Raw genomic sequence first — 22,601 nt, forward strand, 5'->3', positions numbered from 1 at the left:
ATGCTCTGCTGGGAGGTGATCTGCTGGTCCTGCCTGGGAGCTGGGCTCAGCTGCTCTTCTAGGCTCACACTGCCCTCTCCTGACACTTGGGGGTGGAGACGTCCCCAGGGCTCCTCCAGCCCTGAGACCTCGAGTTGTGGAATCACAGAATGCTCTGGGTTGGAAGGCACCTTTCAAGGGCATCTAGTCCAATCCCTTGCTGTGAGCAGGGACACCTTTCACTAGATCAGGTTGCTGAGACGTTGTCTCTCAGTCATGTCTCAGACATGTCTCTCAGCCTGTCTTCATAGATACTTCACCCCTTGATAATCCTTGTGACCTCCTCTGGACCCACTCCAGGAGGTCCATGTCCTCCTTTTGTTGAGGGCTCTAGAGCTGGAGTCAGTACTGCACATGGGTCTCAGCAGAGCAGAGAGGGGGAATCACCTCTCTCAATGTGCTGGATGCTGCAGCCCAGGATGCACTGGGCCAAGTGCTTTTCTGCAGGGCTGCTCTCTATCACTTCATCCCCCAGTCTGTATTGGGAGTGAGGATTGTCCAGACCCGAGTGCAGGACCTTGAGCTTGGCCTAGTTGAACTCCATGAGGCTTGCATGGGCCCCCCTCTCCAGCTGGTCCAGGTCCCTCTGGATGACATCTCGTCAAACCAGTTGAGTTTTTGGGGCAGTTGGGTGGGTGAGGAAGGCTTTGCACTCTGGTTCATGTGGCTTTAAAGCTTCTGGGTCATAAGATAAGGGACAGTGTTGGCTGGTCAGTCCCCAACCCTGGGATAGCTGTGGGGATGTCAATGTCCAGCTGCAATAAAGAGCTGTGGGGTTTCCTGACAGCTCAGCTTGGCTCATCTGTTGGAAAACTGGTGGAGCAGAACATCTGGATCCTCCTTTACAGGCTAAAAAAGCCTCTTTTTAGCTTCCAACCTTCAAAACTATTTACATATTTTAAGAAAAACCCATCCTGAAACTGAGGGGTCTCTGTACCCCAGAGTGTTTGATCCATTTGCCTCATCTGTTTGATCTGAAGTTTTATAAACACAGGTTTCCTTCCCCACTTTCCCCCTAGTGCTCAGTGACATCTGGTTTTTATGTGGCCACCTTCCAAAATGCACCACAGAGAATTTGGTTGGGCTGTGACAGCTTGTTTGTGGGTCTCCACTTTATAATAAGGTAAAACTGGGTTTCCATGAGTGTGGGATCATGATTTTATTGATCAAGGTTCAGAAAGGGCTTCTCTTCTCCAGGAGGGCGGAACAACTAACAATAGAAGTGCCTGAGGACTGGAGGACAGCCAATGTCACTCCAGTCTTTAAAAAGGGCAAGAAGGAGGATTCGGGTAACTATAGGCCAGTCAGCCTCACCTCTGTCCCTGGAAAGGAGATGGAACAGCTTGTTCTGGACGCCATCTCCAAGCAATTGGATGAGAAGAAGGTCGTGAGGAGCAGTCAGCATGGATTCACCAAGGGGAGATCATGCTCAACCAATCTCATAGCCTTCTATGATGTCATCACTGGCTGGGTAGATGGAGGGAGAGCAGTGGATGTCATCTACCTTGACTTCAGCAAGGCCTTTGATACTGTCTCCCGTGACATCCTGATAGCAAAGCTGAGAGAGCATGGGATAGATGAGTGGACAGTGAGGTGGGCTGAGAACTGGCTGTCGGACCGAGCCCAGAGGATGGTGATCAGTGGAGCAGAGTCTGACTGGTGACCTGTGACTAGCGGTGTTCCCCAGGGATTGGTGTTGGGTCCAGTTCTGTTTAATATCTCCATTGAAGACCTTGATGAGGGAACAGCATCCACCCTCAGCAAGTACCCGATGATACAAAGCTGGGAGGAGTGGCTGACACACAGGAACACTGCGCTGCCATCCAGAGAGACCTGGACAAGCTGGAGAGCTGGGCAGGGAGAAACCAGATGAGGTTCAACAAAAGCAAGTGGAGAGTCTGGCACCTGGGAAGGGACAACCATTTGTATCAGTACAGGCTGGGGGATGACCTACTGGAGAAGAGCTCTATGGAGAAGAACCTGGGGGTCCTGGTTGATGACAGGTTGGCCATGAGCCAGCAGTGTGCCCTGGTGGCTAAGAGAGCCAATGGGATCCTTGGGTGCATCCGGAGGAGTGTGGCCAGCAGGTCAAAGGAAGTGATCCTCCCCCTCTGCTCTGCCCTGGTTAGGCCCCAAATGGAGTATTGTGTCCAGTTCTGGGCTCCCTGGTAATAAAAAGGACAGGGATCTCCTGGAGAGAGTCCAGAGAAGGGCCACATAGATGATTAAGGGCCTGGAGCATCTCCCCTATGAGGAGAGGCTTAATAAGCTGGGGCTGTTCAGTCTTGAGAAGAGAAGACTAAGGGGGGATCTAATTAATGTCTGTAAGTATCTTAAGCATGGAATGCAGGGGAAATTAGCCAGCCCCTTTTCAGTGGTCTGTGGAGACAAGACAAGGGGCAATGGCTGCAAGTTGGAGCACAGGAAGTTCCACACTAACATGTGGAAGAAGTTTTTCACAGTGAGGGTGACAGAGCCCTGGGACAGGCTGCCCAGGGAGGTGGTGGGGTCTCCTTCACTGGAGATATTCAAGACCCGTCTGGACACCTATCTGAGTGATATGTCCTAGGGAACTGCTTTGGCAGGGGGGTTGGACCTGATGATCTCTCAAGGTCCCTTCCAACCCCTACAATTCTGTGATTCTGTGATGAATTTACAGGTTCGTTGACCTAGATGACCTCCAACCTAATGCCTTCTTTCATTCTGTTATTCTCTGACTCGCATCTCAGGGCTGTAGCAGCCCTGGGGACATCTCCTCCCTCAAGTGTCAGGAGAGGGCAGTGTGAGCCCAGAAGAGCTGCTGAGCCCCAGCTCCCAGGCAGGACCAGCAGATCACCTCCCAGCAGAGCATCCTCCTGCCCAGGCTGGGATGCTTGGAGCACCTAAACGTGTGTCTGAGGGATGTTGGGTGCTGAGGAAACCCACCAGTGCTGGGGCAGCTGCTCCTCCTGCAGCCCCAGTCCCAGGCCCAGTCTCAGGCCCAGCCCTAAGCCGAGCTCCAGACACAATTCCAGTCCCAGGCCAAACCCTAGCCCCAGCCCCCAGGCCCAACCCCCAGGCACCAGCCCCAGGCCCAGGCCTAGCCCACCCCAGCTAGCCCCAGGACCAGACCCAAACCTAAGCCCTGCCCCTGGCCCAGGCCCAGGCCCAGCCCCAGCCTCAGGCCTGAGTCCCAGGTCCCAAACCCAGGACCAGCTTCAGCCTCAGGCCCATCCTGAGTAGACCAGTCTCTCAGGCCCCAGCCCCAGGGGAAGCTGGCCCAAGGGAAGCAGGGCCCATCCCCAGGTCCTCAAGCCCATCCCTCTGGCCCAGGCCCTCAGGCCATACCCCCAGGCTCTCAGGCCCTATTCTCAGGCCCCAGCCCAATGAACCAGGCACACCAGGCCCTGGCCCACTCCCAGGTCCTCAGGCCCATCCCTCTGGCCCCAGGCCCAGGCAACCAGGCCCCATCTTCAGCTGCCCAGGCCCAGGCCCTGGGAACCAGGCCCTACCCTCAGGGAACCAGGCCCCTGGGGAACCACACCCCATCCCCAGGCAACCAGGCCCAGGCTCCATCTGCAGGCCACAAGGATCAGGCCACAGACCCCATCCCTAGGACCATCCTCAGGCCTCATACCCAGCCCCAGGCCCAAAATAAAAGCCAAATAAATAAAATTAAAACCAAAGAATTAATGGGAAAAAAAAAACAAACCCAAAGGAATAACTTCAAATCTGTGACGCGGGGAAAATAGACTCTATAACTCGAAAGTTATAAAGTAGGTATGTTTATTCAGCGCTGGGTGCAGGGGTGATCTCTCCATCACAAGCGTGCACACCCACACAGCAAGCCATTCATGTATTTATACAATCTAATAATGAATATTCATTTTACGCCTATAAATATTAATTACCTGTACCCACTGACCCTTGCCTCGTATGCTAATTAGTTTATCATCTTTCACACTTGGGCAGATCCTTCAGAAAATGATGGGCCTGGGTCTCCGGTGGTCCATGGGGTGAAGGCCCCAAGTCTTCCTCACAATGTACTTTTCAGCTTTCTTGCCTGGAAAGCACGAATCTTGCCAACCTGCAGTATTCTTAGCCGTTTGGACCAATTTATGTCCCTACAGGGAGTCCTACGGATGTATTCCAGCTATCTGTTCCTTCATTAGCAAAGAGATAATTGACATCTCTGTGATGGATGTTATCCTGTTCCCATTCTGTCTCCTGAATCCTGAATTCCTACAGCTGTTCCCTACAAAATCTACCTCCCTGCAAGCCAATTCCTGTGGGCCTCCTTATCTGTTTCTTTAAGCTACATAATTACATGACTTAAATCTTGTGAGCTATTCTTTCTATTTCCATATGCCCCCCCCCCCATATCAACCCCCCCTTTTTCTATTATAGTAAGTAAATTCTTTTACTTAAAGTACAAGAATACTAATCACTCACTATGGCACTTCAAATCATCTTGTTAGTGAGCACCCCTTAATCCTTTGTAAGCATCTCTCAGGCTAATCTTTGGACCACTGGAACATGGCAGCGCGGCCATTATGAGTATATACAACCGCTATCTCCTCCATCCTTACACCTCACCGGCTTCAAACTCTTTCTTTTCTCTACGTCTTCTACCACATGCAATAACCCCTTGGTTGGTTTATTCAAGCTACATAATTACATGACTTAAATCTTGTGAGCTATTCTTTCTATTTCTATATGCCCCCCCCCATATCAATGGCTGATCCTGCGGGAACAGCCAGAAATCAGGGTTGTTCCCCAACTCCATCCTTTTGGGGAGTAGGACAAGACCACTGCGAATGGCTCGGTCCGATAGCCAGTTCTCAACCCACCTCTCTGTCCACTCATCTATCCCATGCTCTCTCAACTTTGCTATCAGGACGTCATGGGAGACAGTATCAAAGGCCTTGCTGAAGTCAAGGTAGATGACATCCACTGCTCTCCCTCCATCTACCCAGCGGGAATTTGCCCTGTGTTGTATTTAGACATATGGGTGGGACTTGAGGCCCCACCCCAGGCAAGGAGCTGACCTTCTGCATCCTCCTACAGAAGCCCACACTCATAAAATGAAGCATTAAACAGCTCCCAGGGACAAGAGAGCAAAGGGACCCCAACCTCCTCCCCGCCTCCGCATGGGATCTGGTGCTGGAGGTGGCTTTTCCTGGAGCGGTGCCTCTCCCACAGCCTGTGCTGGGGAACAGCACCACGTGAGGTCTGGCACCTCAGGAGGTGTTTCCCTCCAAAAAAAGGGCTTGTGCATGACCACAGCCCCAACCCATTCCCCTGCGTCCACCACCCCTTCCCATGCCCTGGAGGGTCCGGCCACCCCTAACCATACTTCCAGCAGCATCCTATCCAATTCCATCCCATCATATCCCTCCCCAAGTCAAGTCAAGTCAAGACAACAAGTCACCCCAAGGCACCTCAAGGCACCTCAACTGAAGTCAACTCAAGCCAAGACCCCTCAAAACCAGTCAACTCAGGTTAACACTGGTCAACTGAAGCCCAGTCATTGAACTCAACTCAACTCAGGTCAACCAAACCAACCCCACACACATCCCAACCCACACCTACACCACCCCACTGCCCCCGGCTCCTCTGCAGCACTAAACTCCACAGCGGCAGCAGCAGCCACACCAGTCAGTACTGGTAAATATCACTTTCCCAGAGCACCAGGGGGAGAATCCTGTCCCTGCTCAGGACTTTCCTCTTCTGTTACCCCTAAAGCCGCTCTGGTACAAAGAGGATTTCGTGCACAGAGCCCAGTCCCTAAACTAGCCAGGAGCCATCACCTGTACCGAGTGCCCAGCTCGGAAGGGCAGCAGGGAAAGACACCTCAGGCTTCCTCCCAACAGGATGTCACAGCATGGAAGGATGCAGAGCTGAGGCATCCCAGGGACACAGGGTGCTGGCAGAGTGGGGTCTCCCCAGGACCAAGACAAGAGGGCCTGATTTGTCCTGAGTGCTCCCCACCTCCTACCCCCTGCCCCGTGCTCACCCTGCTGGCAGCTGCCCCCAGGCTCCTGCTCCAACCACTGCTCCAAGCCCACTGCAAATCCCCTTCAGCGGCAGCCAGGAATCAGGACAAACCCCCCAGGAACCCCCATGGCTGGACTCTATGTGCACCACAAAGCTTTATTGAGTCCCATCCTGCTCTGCCTGGGCAGAATGGGCTGGGGCAGGGACGAGGGGGACATCTGCTCCTGTGGCAGGGAGGAGAGGAGTGTGGGCAGGGTCTGCAGAAGGACTGGGCCTCTTCAGAGCTGTGGGCGGCATGGAAGTGGGGCAGGAGGTGCTGTCCCTGAGACACAGCTCAGTTCCATCTGTCCACACTGCAAACCAGGGGCGGATGGTCTCTCCATTGAATGGGACGTTTGAGAAAGTGAAGATCTCAGCCCCACTGTGACCATCCATGAAAGTCACCAGCCCCTGTGGACAGTCCAGACACACCCAGACTCTGCTGGGGACCTGGGACAGGGACAGGGGGGTGCGAGGAGAGGTGAGAGACTGAAACTTCCCTTCCCAGTGCTCCACCCCCCAGATCCCTTCTTTGGAGCTCATGTGCATATGCCCCTTCCTGTTCACAGAGTCCCTGGCCACCCCCAGAGCCCACCATGAATCCCCTCCCACCTCCCCCTTCACCTCCACCTCCCAACAGTGCCTCCCCTCACTGAACCCCTCCTGGCCCACCACGCAGGGCCGATACGTAAATCTCTGAGGGGTGTCAGGCAGGTCCTGGGGTTTTCTTCCCCTTCTCACGCTCCTCCCATCTTCGGACAGGACAAGCCAGGGATGAGCCGTATCAGGATCCAGGGTCACCACATCTGCAGGGACAGGAGGAGCCAGAGCATCAGGGGCAGAGCTCAGCACTGGGCAGGTTTCAATCTCCTGGGTCCAGGATCTGCCCCACAGGGCTGGACAGGGGACATCTCTTTCCTCCAAGAAATCCCATCCAGGTGCTGTTCCCAGAATGGCCAAGGCCAAACTCAGTCCCGTGGGAAGAGGCCCTAGTGGGGCTGAGGCCTCAGCACAGAGGACTAGGATGGGGAGGCAGCGGCTGGGTCTAGGCAGTGCCAAATGTGTCAGGGGGTAGATGGCTCCTTTTTGGCCCACCTGAGGGGGCTCACGAGGGGTGAGATATGCGAGAAGACAGTGTGGAAACAGCCCAGTGCCACACTCTGGGTCATGGAGTCACACAACACACCCAGGCATGGCCAGTCCCATGTACTGACAAGACCAGATGCCTCTTGCACACAGGGAACGGGAGGAGAACCACCCAAACCTCAGTTACCTGGAGTGTGGGGCAGCAGAAACTTCCTCCAGGCTACAAGGAGAGAGGAGAGCTGGTCACATCCCAGAGCCGGTCCACAGCTGCTCTGGGCAGGGCAGGGGGTCCATCCCCAAGCTGGTCTGCCTGAGCTGCCCACCCAGACAGGCACATGGCCTTGGGCTTTCCCAGCCCCAGGGATGGGGGATGGAGAGGATGGGCAGGGAGGGAAAGGGCTGAGCACCAAGATCCTAGGACAGGACCCAACGCCGTGCTGGAGAAAATGAGACACTCACGCAGTGCTGCAGCTTGTTCCTCTGCAAAGGAAACAGAGATATTGGATCAGGGGGGACAGGTTTTCATGTCAGAACTGCTCATGAAGGGAAAACAGAGCTTGGGCAAAGATGGAATTCATGATTTGCAACTGGGAAATGCTCCCAAAGCCCAGGAATGGCTCCCTGCCAGCCTGACCACATCCCAGAGCCGGTCCCCAACAGCTAGGGCAAGGACAAAGGGTCCATCCCCACGCTGGTCTCCCGGCACTGCCCACCCTCCCAGGTACATGGAGTGCCAGGATGGACAGGACAGGTGGGGAACAAAGTCCTGGAAGGGACCCCATGATGTGCTGCATCTCATGGACACTCACTCAGGGCTGCATCTCGTTCCTCTGCAAAGCAAAGGGAAAGCAATGTTTGATCAGGTGGGACATCTCATCATCCCAGAACTGCCCATGAGGAGCTGTCAATGCTCAGGCAGACCCCAAATTGCTGTTTGGGAAGGGCAAAAACCCCCAAATCCCAGGAATGGCTCCTTCCACCAGACTCACCCAGGGCTGCGTCCCGGTGCCCTGGAAAACAAAACCAAGAAGCGATGTGTGACCACCGGGAACCACTCACTCCAGGGCTGATCCTGCAGGAGCACACAGAGCTCAGGCTGATCCTAAACTCCTGCTTTTGGCAGACTAGGAACAGAGCACCTCACTCCCAGGAATGGCTCCCTGCCAGCCGATTCCCCACCAGCCCACCCAGGGTCTCTGGAGCTCAGCGCCAATATCAGGAACCCCCCAAAGTCTAGTCGCTCCCAGGGGCTCCTGAGCCAGAAGGTTTTCCCGGGGGAAGGGACCAGAAGGACTCACCCAGCTCTCTGGAGAACATCAGTACTGAAAAGCAAAGCCAGAGGAAGAGGAGGTCAGGAGAGCAGCTTGCTTCCTCAGTGGGAACAGTTCAAGACGGTCTCTGGCACATTCCCACCAGCCAGGTGCTCTGGTTGTGCTCCCTGTCCCCCCACCCACACCCCACCAGGTGCTTGTCCCCTTCCGTCTTTCCCAAAGAGCTTTTTTGATGAAGGTAACACGTCCCTCAGGGGCAAACGTATATTTCCTTCTCCAGAGATAAGCTCTGAGGACAAGGACCCCAACGGAGAGCACAAGGAGCAATAGGAGCACACCCAGACCAACCATCCTGGGACAGGCATCACGGAAAAAGGGAGCTGAGAAACAAACAGATCCACAGGGAAAGGGATCGATTTCCACTTGTGCTTGTGGGGAGAAGGACCAAGAGACCCCTGCCCCGCACCTCCCAGACCTTTTCCTGTGAGCCCCTGGCCTCAAGGAGACAGAGTCCTCCCATGCCCCCACACCCCCACACTGCACCCCAAGCCCAGAGCCAAGCTGCTCCAAGCAAGGCAGCCAACCCCCGCCCTGCTCCAGCGCCGCAGGGGCTGGCTGCAGCCGTCGCACCGGAGATGCGCAGGGACACCTCCTGCTCCTGGTCCAGGCGGCGGTTCCTGACCACACAGGACCAGTTCCCCTCTCTGGTCCCTGTCACCACGATGGCGTCTTCAGTGTCAAACAGGCCCCTGGCATCAGGGGAACGTCTCTGGGAGACCGAGGGGACACGGTGCCCGTCGGGGTCTTTCCACAGCACCTCCGGTTGTGGGAACCATCCGGCCGATCGACACAGCACCCGGATGCCTCCGGCCTCGTAACCCTCCAGAGAGAGCTGAGGACAAGAGCCTGTGGCTGGGGAAGAGCCCAGGGTTGGGGTCAGGGAGGGATGGGCTCAGCTCCAAGGCCACCACCGCATCCCCGAGCAGACCCCTCACAGCTCCCACCAAACCCACCCCAACCTGGGCAGGAACCACCCAGCATTGATGCCCAACAGCCCCAGATCTCCCCCCGCAAACCTCCTGGCACAGAAAGACCAAGATGCCCAGCTTCAGCGCCTTGAGGCAGTGTCTGCACCCCCTAAGGCTGCCAGACACTGTGCCACCTCTCCTGGGTCACAAAGGGATGGGACATGGGTCTGGGAGGGACATATGAGCCCAGGAACACCATGACCACCCCTGCAAACACCGCACCGCACACAAACCTGACACCTCCAGATATACCGTAGCTTCTCCATAAGAGTCACCATGGGTCACAGTGCAGACGTACTGACCATCATCAGAGGGTCTCAGCCCAGAGATTCGCATGTCCAGCCTTCCTCTGGAGAGACCATCTCTGGCCAGCTCTGTCCTCCCAACATAGTCCTTCATCTGCTCCCTGGACATGTCCTCCCCATGTTGGTAGTGGTGCACCGTTTCAGAGACCTGTTTCCGAATCCACCTGATGTCCCAGCTCTGAGCATCCATGGGTGGGGACAAGTGACAGGGCAGCACAACATCCTGCCCCACGGTGCCACGGAGAGGCCGGCCTGGTCCCACCACTCTGAAGTCAGCTTGGCCATGGAGAAGGACACAGAGACAAGGAGATGCACCTACGTTAATTGAGCGCATAGCAGGCCAGGCTGACCTTGGTGTGACTGGGGACACACTCCACGTGGGTGTTGCTTTGCCCTCCCATGGTCCAGAGACCCTGGAGAAACTGGAGTGGGAATGGGAAGACTGGAAGGAGATGGAGGTTTCCCTGGAGCAGGAACCTGCTCTAGAAAATGACCTCCACCCCAGCCAGCCCTGCTCCAGCTACAACAGCCAAGCGAAAGTGAAAGTATGCAGGGCTGAGCTCCAGGCTGGGCTCCCCCAGCCCCATGGCAGCTCCTGCCCAACATCTGCCACCCAGAGCGGGCAAAAGCCCCCACCAGCCCTGGAGGATCCCTACCTGATCCCAGCCGGAGCACGTGGAGAGTCACCCAATACCTCAGGAGGTCCTCAGGGCTTGCCAAGAGCCACATCTGCAGCCCCACTGGAGAGGAGGAGGGGAAGGGAGGCAAAGGAGGGTGATGGGGGTCACAGACACCCCCCCCCAGAGGGAATCTGGCAAAGAGGGGCTGCCCCTGCCCAAAGAGTTGCCAAAATCCCCAGAGCCCCTGCACCAGCACCCTGATGGTACCAGGAACTGGTGCTTGAGGGCAGGAAACGAGCTGTCGGATGCAGCAGGTTGATGAAGAGAACGGAAATTTGCTGTTTATAGAATTTCTCTCTCTAGGTTGTACTTGAGGCCCTGCCCCAGGTTAGCAGGTCAAGTCCTGCATCCTCCTACAGAGCCCCAGAGTCTTAAATAAAGCCACAGTTTTGGTTTGGGTGGTGGGGTTCTGGTGGAGGTGATGGGCTGCTGGGGGGGTGCTAGAAGAAGCTAGACGTTTGCCCCAGGTCCAACAGAGCCAAAACCAGGCGGGATCAAGGTTGACGTTGGCGTTGACCAAGGCTGAGCCTGTCAATGATGTCACAGCACCTCTGTGAATGACATTTAGGAGAAAAAATCCACAAGCAACTGCTCTTTGCCACCAGAGAAGAGGCTGAGAAGATCTGAGGAGCTGTGCAGACACCAAGGCCAGGGAGGAAGTGGGGAGAGGAGGTGCCCCAGTTGCTGGGGAGAAAGATTCCCCTGCAGCCCATGGAGAAACCCATGGTGGAGCCATGCAGGATGCTTGTTACCAAAGCCTGCTTTGGATGAGCCCTTGGGCTCATCTTCAGAGGTGGAGTGGTGAGAAGAGGCAGGTAGAGCCCTGAACCTGGGTCCCCGGCACAGTCTGGGTCGCCATGGGGGCTGGTGACTTTCATCGATGGTCACAGTGGGGTCAAGATCTTCACTTTCTCACCAGCCTCATTCAGTGGAGAGACCATCTGACCATGGTTTTGGGTGGAGACAGAGGGCACAGAGCTGTGCCTCAGGGAGATCAGCTCCTGCCCCCCTTTCACCCTCTTCACAGGGCTCCCCAGGGTTGGAAGGGACCTTCAAAGGTCAGCTAGTCCAATCCCCTGCAGTGAGCAGGGACACTTTTCACTACATCACATTGCTTAGAGCTTCATCAAGCCTGATCTTGAATGCCTCCAGGGATGGGGCCTCCAACACCTCTCTGGAAACCCGTGCCAGGTTCTGGAAAGGGGCTCTGAGTTCCCCCCTTTTCTTCTCCAGGCTCAACAAGCACAACTCTCTCAGACTGTCTTTGTAGGAGAGGTGCTCAAGTCCTCTGATCATCTTCCTAGTGATCTCCTCTGCACCCATTCCAAGAGGTCCATATACTTGTTGTGCTCAGGGCTCCAGAGCACTGCAGGTGGGGTCTCAGCAGAGCAGAGAGGGAGAATCACATCTTGACCTGCTGTCCAAACTTCTTGTGATGCAGCCCAGGATGAATTGTGTTATGGAGCCCCAAGTGCTTTTCTGCAGGGCTGCTCTCTATCACATCATCCCCCAGCCTGTATTGGGAGTGAGGATTGTCCCGATCCAAGTGCAGTATCTTGCACTTGGCCTTGTTGAATTCCATAAGGCTTGCATGGGCCCACCTCCCCAGCTGGTCCAGGTCCCTCTGGATGACATCCTGTTCCTCTGGCATGTTGACCCTCTGCTCAGCTTGGTGTTACCTGCAACTTGCAGACGGTGCCCTTGATCCCAATGTTGATGTCATTGATGAAGATACAAAACACTACTGGTCCCAGTATGGGACCCAGCTGTGGTCCAGGAGGGGAGTGAGCAGGGAGGAAAGCTGTCTCCCATTCGGTTTCTGGGGCAGTTGGGTGGATGAAGAAGGCTTTGCACTCTGGTTCAAGTGGCTTTAGAGTTGCTGGGTCATAAGATAAGGGGCAGGAGTGGCTGCAGGGATGCCGCTGTCCCACTGGGATGGAGGACTGTGGGCTTTGGGCACTGCTCAGCATGGCCCATGCATTGGGAACCCGATGGAGGGTGTTGCAGTTTTGTGAGGCTGTGCTGCTGAGATGGTTTTTGTAAGCAGCAGGTACAGTTTTCTGCCAGCCTCAGTGTAAACTTTGGGCAATTCAAGGCCAAAGTCGCAGCTAGAGATACCCATAGTGCCTCTGAGAATCACATAGAGGAGAAAGCAACCTGGAAGCAGCTGCATTTTGCCACTGGAGAAGGGAGTGAGAAGATGTAACGAGCTGTGCAGACACCAAGGCCGGAACAGGGCGGGGGAGGAGGCGGCCCAGGTGCCGGAGAGAAAGATGCCCCTGCAGCCTGTGGAGAAACCCATGGAAAAGGTCAAGACCCCACCTGCAGCCCGTGGAGGGGCTCCACGCTGGATGGAGCTGGTGGAGGCATAGAGAGGACGCTGTGACCCTACATTGGAACAACCCCCTGCCAGCACTTGCAGCCATGAGGAGAAACAGAGACACAGAGATGAGTGAGAGATTTGCACCGGAACAGGTTTGCTGGGGGAGGCTGGTGACCCCACAGAGGACTGGGACTGAGAGACATTGTGATTTATGACTGCACCCATAGCAGTGACCCACGCCAGGGCAGCTGGTGAATAGATAAAGCCCTGGGGAAAGGATTCAAGTTGGAGAAGTTTTTGGAGGACTGTCTGCTGTGGGTGAGACACCACGGTGCAGCAGGGGGAGGGTGTAGAATGAATGGCCCCCACACACACCCCCTGGCCAAAAGGGAAACCAACTTGCAAGGGACTGACAGAGCCCCCATCTTCCAGTCCCTGCTCCCCTGTACTGCGAGCAGGGGGAAGAAGGGAGCAAGATCATGGCTAAAGGGAAGTCTGCTTAGAATGGAGGGGTGGGGGGAAGGTGCTACTGAGAACCCCATCTTCCCCAGTCCCTGCCCCCCTGTACTGCATACAGGGGGGAAGAAGGGAGCATAATCCTGACTAAAGTCTGCTAAGAAGGGAATGGTGGGGGGAAAGTGTTTTAAGATCTGGTTACGTTTGTTTTAAGATCTGGTCATGCTCTCAACTCCAGTTTCTTCACTGTTCTTTGTAGTTGTAGTGTAGTGTAATAGAGTAGTTTCTCTCTTCTTCAATTTGTGTTGAGTCTGTTTTGCCCACGTCGATGACAGAGTGATCTCTCCCTGTCCTTATTTTGACTCCTGAGCCTCTTAATATATATATTTTCTCCCCTGACCAACTAAGAAGGGGAGTAATAGACTGACTTTGGTGGATGTCTGGCCTTCAGCCAGGGCAAAACCACGACATATACATTATTTGTGGGCTATCTGTAAGCATTCATAGAGTAATAGATGTGTGATGCAGAGTAATAGCAGGAAGCATTCACCGCCCTTTAATACAGAAATGATTTAAAGTAAAAGTGTTCTGTCCACTAACTCTGCAATAGGCAAGTTCTGTCCTGACAGCCTATACAGATGGTCTTTTAACACAACATGTGTCCGTTCAATGATCGCCTGTCCTGTTGGGGAATGAGGGATACCATAGACGTGCAGCACTCCCCATTGTTGCAAGAATCCTTGGACAGACTGTGAATGATAAGCTGGACCATTATCTGTTTTAATCTGTTTTGGGACCCCCATGATAGCAAAACATGAGGTCCAGTGCTTGATGACAGGCTTTGCAGTCTCCCTGGTCATAGGGTTTGCCCAAATCATCTCTGAAAAGGTATCTACGCTCACGTGTAAAAATTGCAACCGTCCAAAACTGGGGACACGTGTGACATCAGACCGCCACAACTCCAGGGCTTGTAAACCACACGGATTAGTCCCAAACCCTAAGCCCTCATTATGATGTGAACACTGGGGACATGACTGAACTACTAGTTTGGCATCCACAGCTGAGGTGTAAAATTGCCATTGTAGACCTTCTGCATTCTGATGGAACATTTCATGAGAAGCTCAGGCTGCCTCAAAGGAGCTGCTAGGTGTTGTCATAATGGCCTGGTCAGCTACTGCATTGCCTTCCCCTAGCCCTTTCTCAGTTTCATGACGGTCTACATGCAAGACTGCATATTCCTGAGTCCTTCTTCGTAATGCAGCTCGCAGTTGAACAAACAATGTCATTAACTGAGAATTCTTGTTTTCCCTTAGATAGGCATCTTCAAGTCGAGCGCATACGCCCACAACATACAGGGAATCTGAGACCTCATTTAAAGGCTCCTGATCCCATTGGCAAAAGGCCCAGACGACTGCCTTAAGTTCTAATGTCTGCAATGTGTCCTTTGGTCGGCCTGGTATTACCTCTTTATGCCAATGATCATTATCCCACCAGATACAGGCTGCTGACTTACTGTGTTTCCCTGCATCTATATATACAGTTTTACCTTGTACTGGTTGCAAGGAGAACAATGGCTTCTTTACTCACTCTGTTAGGGCTATCCACTGGGCAACCTGATCATCTGGTCTTTTGTTATGTATCTGCCAGGATACCCTTCAATAGCTGGTGCTGGGGAATCGCAATGTTGCAGTGCCCAATCGAGATTTGCCATTGTCAGCAGCAGACTCATGTCTGATGGCTCTTGGCCTGATATGGAGACAATCTGCTCTCAGCCCTTTTGTATTAGTTGGGCTACAACCTCCATCCTGGTTATGGCAGAGGTGGAGGGCTGAGCAGATAGAAAAATCCATTCCAAAAGAGAGAAAAAGGCAAAGGAAGAAACTGGAGGAAATCGAGACTGATGAGGCTGATCTGGCAATGGCACAGCACGAGGCTTCTGTATCTGTGGCTCCTGGGTGGAGTCCCCCTTTTTCTTTTGCCATTGACAAATCAACTCAAATTCATGGGCCGTTGGGGTGAAAATGCCTCATGACAAGGGAACTCCAGCGAGTCTCCTCGCACTGGCTGTGTTCTGAATTTGCTCAGCAACTGTGTGTAAGGCTCCTTGTGAGGCCTCTGATAAGCAGACAGGGCCAGAGTGATCGCGACCATGCAAAAGCGCAAGTCATGGTTGGTTAGAAATCCCATCCTGGCATCGCACTCAGTGTATCTGCCCTAAAACTGTCTGCAGATCATGAAGGTTAGTAATTTTTGTAGCAAATGCTACTTTCTGGGGCACTATAATAGCATCAGTGATTTTCCATCCTAGATACAAATAAGGTGTACTAATTTTTTTTTTCTAGGGCTACTTTAGGGCCATATTTCTGCAAATGGGTAACCACCACCTGATTCCAACAGCTAGGAAAATTCTCAGCTTGGCAGAACAGAGCATCATCCATGTAATGATAAAGTATCATACTAGGATATTGCTCCTGTAGGGGCTTCCAAGGCCTGTGCTACAAACAATTGGCACATAGTGGGAGAGTTCTTCATGCCCTGAGGCAGAACTACCAACTTGTATCGATCAGCTGGTTCGTCCTTGTTAACTGATGGCACAGAAAAGTCAAATCTTTTACAATCCTGTTCTGCAACAGGAATGGTAAAAAAGCAATCCTTCAAATCAATGATACGAATATGCCATCCTGAAGGCAGCACTGTAGGCGACAGCAGACCAGGCTGGAGGGCTCCCATTGTTTCCATTCATTCATTATTTCTGTGTAAATCATGTAATAAACACCACTTGCTGGATTTTTTTTGGCACAACAAATATGGGGGTATGCCATGGGCTGGTGGAAGGTTGAATATGTTTTGCATCCAATTGTTCCTTTACCAACTGTTTAACAATATTCAAGCACTCTTGACTCAATGCCCACTGCTCCACCCATACTGACTCATTAGTCAGCTGTGTAAGGGCTACTGGTAGCAGTGCTACAGTGGCCCAGGCTAAACCCCCTGATTTGTCAGGCGCACTCCCATCTGGCCCTACTGAGCAGCATCTGTAAGCTGCTGGGCAGGTGAGTTACCTGTAGCAGCACGGTGACGGGGTTTTCCCCAGTAACTTGTACGACAACTGGAAACTTTGATGGTACTGTGCTGGCTAAACCCCCACCTCCCACACTGTTACTGACTGCCTCTGGGGCCACTGAGGAGGCCAGTGGACTGAGCACATGATAGAAATATCAGCTCCCAAATCCAGCAATGCGGTTACCGTGACACTACTTGAACCCTGCCACAACGTTACCGTCACCAAAGGCCGTTCTCCCAGCTGGGTGGTTAAGCAGGCCAGCCTCCCAGTTGAGCCAAAGCCCCCGGTCCACGCCGGCCCCATGGCTATTGGGGCTTCTGCAGGTACAACTATGAGTTGTGCTATATGGGTTCCTGCTGGAATGAATATAGGTGGAGTTATTCTGAACAGTAATGCACAGATGTCTCCCACATAATCAGCATCAATTACCCCTGGAACTAACACTACCCCAGACAACGCCAAAAAGGATCACCCCATCAAAATAGCGTGTAAGCATCGAGAGGATGATAAAGGCCCTTTCACTTGTAGTTGATTTTTTGCACGCTGGTATCTTGTAGAAGGATACCTACTGCTGTTGCCACACCCACCCCAAGGCTCCCTCTGGTTGCTGGTTGGTGCTCATCAAGGTATCCCAGAGGGCTGGGTTGACGCTTGGCATTTGTGTCTTGGCGCGCCGGTGCTTCACGCTGCATTGACTGTTTCCCGACTGACGACAAGCTTGAGTGGCATGAGTGTCTTGATGACAGTGATCACACCAGACCTTCTCCATACACTCTTGATGAACATGTCCCCATACTCCACAGCGGTAGCAACGAACAGCTTGTAGCTTTTGTCTATTTAATGTTCCGCCTTTTCGAATGAATGCAGCTTGTACAGCAGTAGCAATCTGACTTACCTGATGACCTTGCTCTGTTCGAGCCACTCTCTGCAGCATCATTTCCACAGATGATTCCTGGGGAAGTGAGGCTAGGATAGAACGAGTGCTAGGGTTGGCGTTGCCGTGAACCATAACACAAAATAATTGCTGTTTAGTGTCTTCAGAGAACTTACTATCTAGAATAGCAATCCACATTCCATCTACGAATTGTCCAAACGATTCCTTAGCTCCCTGATTAATACTGGCAATGGCAGGTTCTTTTTTTGCCAACCAGTATAGCGGAAATCGCTTCTAAAGTAAGGCAAGTGGAGAGCCTGTGGAAAGTAGCAGGAAAAGTTATTTGGACCTTGGGAGATGCACACTGTCCCACTCCCACCACCATCTCAGCTGTTATCCCGTAAAAAGGATCATTTGGCTGTCTAGGAGTAGCTGCTTCCCGTGTAGCACGCTCAAACCATTCCGAAAGAAACAACAAATTCTCTGAGAGAGTTAACAGCAAATATCCCAAATTATGGCTATCAGAAGGCGTATTCACATCTGCAGTAAAGATCCACTGAATGATTTGTTTGGACACTTCAGAACGCAAGCAATAGTCAGTGACACTTTTATGCACCTGCTGCAACAGTTTCCAATCGTGAGGTTCCCAGCTACCCCCGTCTTGAGTATATACTACGGGGCAGGAACTCGCAAGCCGCTTCCCATTGTCCTTCTATGACCGCATTACGAATCACCCCTGTTCAACGCGAGGGAACTGTACCTGGCGCAACTCCCCCACAAGGTGGCGATGAAGGCACAGGCATCTTGCACAGTTCCGGTGTCGGCAGCACTGAATTAGCTATCTGATTATTCTGTTTTAATTTAAGCTTTTGGAGACGCTCAGTAAGCTCTTGCACTTCTCCCTCCGTTCCCCCCCAGATCAGAGGAATTGTTAGATGTTTCAGGGCTGAGGAGCCTGCACTTTCAGGACACTTTGTAAGCTCTCGTTGTTCAGCAGACCCCGCCAAGGGCGAAGTGCCATCCTTTTTTGCCACCAAGTTTTGCAGTTCCGCGGCCATGGAACACAGAATGTACTAAGCCACGAACCGGCCTCTCAAACACTGTCTCGGATGGAACTGGAGACCCTGTTAACACCTGCACTACAGCGGCAGCCACCTGGCATTCAGCCTGCATTGCTTTTAAAGTGTTAACCACCACACGCCAGGTCGGTCCGAGATGGGAGCAGTTTCTCATCTTTACCACCCATAATAAGGGCATCTCACATATGATCCCCAATCACTAGCCATTCAGAGACACTAAATATTAGTGTCCGGAGTGACGAGCCCATTTTATCAGCTCCACTATGCCTTTTGGAGACACTTGCTCATGTCTCTTAGAATACTAAGGAGCAGTTTCTCCACAGCTTCCCACTCCATCGTGGATGCAGAGGACGGGGAGCGACCCCGCTTTTCCAGCTACCACAACACTTACTCTTTCAGCGGCGCCAGCCCATCTGCCACAGCCTCTCTCAGGAGGGTTCCTCTTGCTCCGGCCCGGCTGCTGCAACCGGTTCCATAACCTTCTTCCCAGTCCCTGGTCGTTCCTGGTCTTCATCAGTCTGGGTCCCTTGTTCAGGTGCCAATTGTTGCAAGTTTCTGTGTCCAAAATCCAGATCTTGGGAAATAATTTATCTCCAGGGGCTTTGGAAGTGCAAAGAGGCTCTCGGAACAGACTGCACACCAATATGGTTAAAAGCAACAAGTTCACTTTATTCAAGCCAGCTGCTGCTTAAATACATCTGAGGGCCAGGAGAGAGGGGGGAAAAAAGCCATCTGCACCATATCAGGTTTCCATCACCACAATGTAATTTTGAAGTACCATGAGATCTCATTACAGGTTCTCATTCCCACGCTTTTCAGCCCCTTGTTAGTGGTTGTTTTTCAAGCGCAAGTAGCTGTGGCCTTGATCAGCTAGCCAGGCTCCCACATGGGACCATTGGGCATCAATGCTCTGTGGTTCATAGGTTAGGGTGGGTTTGGTGGCCAGTCCCACAGCCACATTGGGTAATGAGATGGGTTTGCTCTGGGATGCGGTGGTGGCCTTGGAGCTGAGCACATCTCCTGGTGTGACTGTTGCAACCAGCCCGTGAGACGCTGGAGCAGGGTGGGGGGTTGCTGCCTTGCTTGGAGCAGCGTTGCTCTAGGCTTCGGGGTGCAGTGTGGGTGTGTGGGGGCATGGGAGGATTGTGTACCTTTTGAGCAGTTGTAGGGCATGAGACAACCTGAGTCTCATGTGCTTCAGGGTAGAGTTGATATTTCCAGTGGGAGGACTGTGTCCCCTTGAGGCCAGGTCTCCCAGGACAAGGGCTGGGAGGTGTGGGGCACAGGTCTCTTGGTCCTTTTCCCCACAGACTTGAGTGTAAATCATTCCCTTTTCCTGTGCATCTGTTTGTTTCTCAGCTCCCCTTTTCCATGATGCCCATCCCCGGATGCTGGATTTGGGCATGCTCCTTGTGCTCTTTGTTTGTTTCCTTGGTCTCAGTGCTTATCTCTCGAGGAGAGAGCTCAGGAGACCACAGTGGGAATGGACCCACTCCCCTGACCAAAGGTCCTGGGAACCAGTTCATACAATGATAGAATCATAGAATGGTTTGGGCTGGAAGGGACCTTAAAGATCATCAAATTCCAACCCCCCTGCCATGGGCAGGGACACCCTCACTGGACCGGGTTGCTCAAGGCCCCATCCAACCTGCCTATGAACACTTCCAGGGAGTGGGAAGCCACCACTTCCCTGGGCAACCTGTTCCAGTGTCTCCCCACCCTTAAATTTCTTCCTAATTATGGAATATGATCATGCTGGGTTTTGGGGTACTGTCCAATTTGCAAATGAGAAATTTGGGCTCTGTCCAAGCTATGCAATGAGCCTTTATGACGCGATGTTTGTTTGTTTGTTTGTTTGTTTGTTTCCAGAGGAACAAGCTGCAGCAACTGGTGAGTATCTCTGAGAGCTACAACACAGTGTGGGGTCCTGTCCTGCGCTGACTGTGCTGTGGGAAATGACAAGTGTTGCAGAAAGAAAGATTTGGAGGTCTGCTTCAGCTCTGACTGCTCTATCATAAGTGTGCATGAGCTGAAATGCTCTATGCAGTGAAGTTGGGGAAGTGAGGTGGTAAGGTGAGGGGAGGTGAGGTAGGGTGGTGTTTGGATGGGCTGGGGTAGGTTGGGATTGGATGGGATTGAATGCAATGGGAGTCATATGTGATGGGTTGGGATGGGATAGGAAGCTGCTGGGACTGGCATCCAAGAGTGATGAACCCTCCAGGCCATGGGAAGGGGCAGGTGGTGTGCACAAAGGGGCTTGGGCTGGGGCTGTGGGGATCCAAGCAGAAATTGGATGCAATGCTTGGGGACATTCCTGGTGATGCAGTGAAACAGGAAATGGGCAAAGGATGGCATGAGACAGGTATGGGGACTGTGAACCCCCTTCTGCCAGTACACCCCCTTGTACCCTTCCCAGTCACCTCTGGGGCTAGATCCAACCTCCTTGATGGCCCTGGGTTTGATGTGATGTGCCCTGGTTCTCCATCCCTATTGCCACGTGGAACCCCCATACCCTCACCCAACTCTGGGTAAAGAGTCTGAGACCCCCCCTGCACTACTGCTGTTGGGGAAGGGCTGTCCTTGCATGAGGGGGGCGGTGGGGGGGGGGAGTTGGGTATGGCTGGGGACACATCTTCCCTGCGAATCAGAGGTCACGGAGGTGACAAGACTGTGGCACAGGGCACAGCTGGCATGTCCCAACACTTGAAGCCCCCTCCACAGCCCATCTTGATCCTTTCTCCCCCTCACCCCTTAAGCTCTCAGCTTCTTTTCCATTCCTTCTGCTTATTTTTTGGTTCCTGGACCTGTCAGGCTCCTGCCTTTTACTCCAGAACAGACCAATGTCCTGAGACCCACAAATCCCCAGAGATGGACCCAGTGGCCCTGGCTCAGGGGGAAAATTTCAACAGGGTCTGGTCAGGGTTTCATTGTTGCTTCAGCAACAGTGCTCATACACAAGAACATCATCCCTTTCTGGCATGGGAAACACCCACTGAGAGTGCCAAACCTCCCCCAGTGCTGTTCCCCAGCACAGGCTGCTGGGAGAGGTGCAGCTCCAGGAAAAGCCACCTCCAGCACCTGTCACCCAGGCAGGGATGGGGAGGGGGTTGCTTTCCCTTTGTTATTGTGTCCCTGGGGCCTGCTTGCAGCTTTCTTTACTGACTGTGGACTTTGGTGCCTGGATGCGGAAGTTCCTCTCAGTGCCTGGGGGATGGGGCCTCAAGTCCCGCCCAGAAACAGTCATTCTGAAACTGGGCAGCTGTTGGGTTTTTGAGCAGCCTGGGGCATCCGTCCTGACCTCAAGCATTGGTTTCTTCCACTGTCGAGGTGCTCGTGCAGGGGTTTTGGTGGACTTTGGAGCTTCTTTGGAGGCAGGAGCAGCCCTTCTTTGCCATCTCCTCCCAGTTAGCTGTAACTCCCATCTCTTCCCTTCCGCTCCCTCCTCTTCAGCACAGCTACAGATGTGGCTCCCAGAGAGACCCAGGGGCCTCCTGAGGTATTGGCTGATTCTCCATGTGCTCCAGCTGGGATCAGGTAGGGATACTGCAGGGCTTGTGGGGGCATTTTTCTGCTCTTTTGGCAGATGTGGGGCAGGGAGCTGCCATGGGGTGAGGCGAGCCCAGCCCAGAGCTTAGCCGCACATGGTTTCACTTTCCTTTGGGGTCTTTATGTCCTTGCCCTGGCTTCCCCTCCAGTCCTGTCCTGCAGTGCTCCCCTCACTTCTTGCTCTCAACAGGGCTGGCTGGGGTGGAGGATATTTTCTGGACAGGTTCCTGCTCTCAGGAAAGCTCCTTCTTTTTCTAGTTGTCTCACTCCTGTACCAGTTTCTCTGGGTTCTCTGGACCATGGGAGGGCAAAGCAACGCCCGCAGCATGGGGCGTGCCCCGCTCAAGCCAAACTTGTCCATTGCCTGCAACTCCCTAAATTAACGTAGGTGCACTCTGTGTGTCTGTGTCCTTCTCCATGGCCAAGCTGACTTCAGAGTGGTGGGACCAGGCCATGCTCTCCGTGGCACCGTGGGGCAGGACATTGTGCTGCCGTGTCACTTGTCTCCTGAAATGGACGCTCAGAGCTGGGACATCAGGTGGATCCGGAAACGGGTCTCTGAAACGGTGCACCACTACCGACATGGGGAGGACCTCTCCAGGGAGCAGATGGAGGAATACGTTGGGAGGACAGAGTTGGTCAGAGATGGTCTCTCCAACGGAAGCCTGGACTTGCGAATCTCTGGGCTGAGACCCTCTGATGATGGTCAGTACGTCTGCACCGTGACAGATGGTGTCTCTTATGGAGAAGCTATGGCAGTGTTGGAGGTGTCAGGTTTGTTGCTGGTGTGGTGTTTCCAGGGGGTGGTCGTGGTATCCCTGGGCTTGTGTGTCCC

General features: G+C 53.4%; 2 protein-coding genes across 2 annotated transcripts in view; one reads left to right on the plus strand and one right to left on the minus strand.

The window, feature by feature from the left end:
* Window positions 1–22,601, plus strand: part of LOC311202958 (class I histocompatibility antigen, F10 alpha chain-like) — a gene marked incomplete at its 3' end in the record, with an annotated part of 174,225 nt that overhangs the window by 69,099 nt on the left and 82,525 nt on the right. The gene's annotated exons all lie outside the window — the stretch shown is intronic.
* Window positions 6,172–22,127, minus strand: LOC311202896 (butyrophilin subfamily 1 member A1-like; the record flags this gene model as incomplete). The annotated part of the gene is made up of 8 exons (XM_084277542.1): window positions 6,172–6,860; window positions 7,328–7,394; window positions 7,600–7,620; window positions 8,721–8,791; window positions 9,042–9,323; window positions 9,673–10,020; window positions 10,401–10,484; window positions 22,034–22,127. The coding sequence occupies 8 exons, from the start codon at window positions 22,125–22,127 to the stop codon at window positions 6,172–6,174; spliced, it is 1,656 nt and encodes a 551-aa protein (XP_084133668.1).

The sequence above is a fragment of the Gallinula chloropus genome (assembly GCF_964237585.1).
Source record: "Gallinula chloropus genome assembly, chromosome: 32".
Lineage (NCBI taxonomy): Eukaryota > Metazoa > Chordata > Aves > Gruiformes > Rallidae > Gallinula > Gallinula chloropus.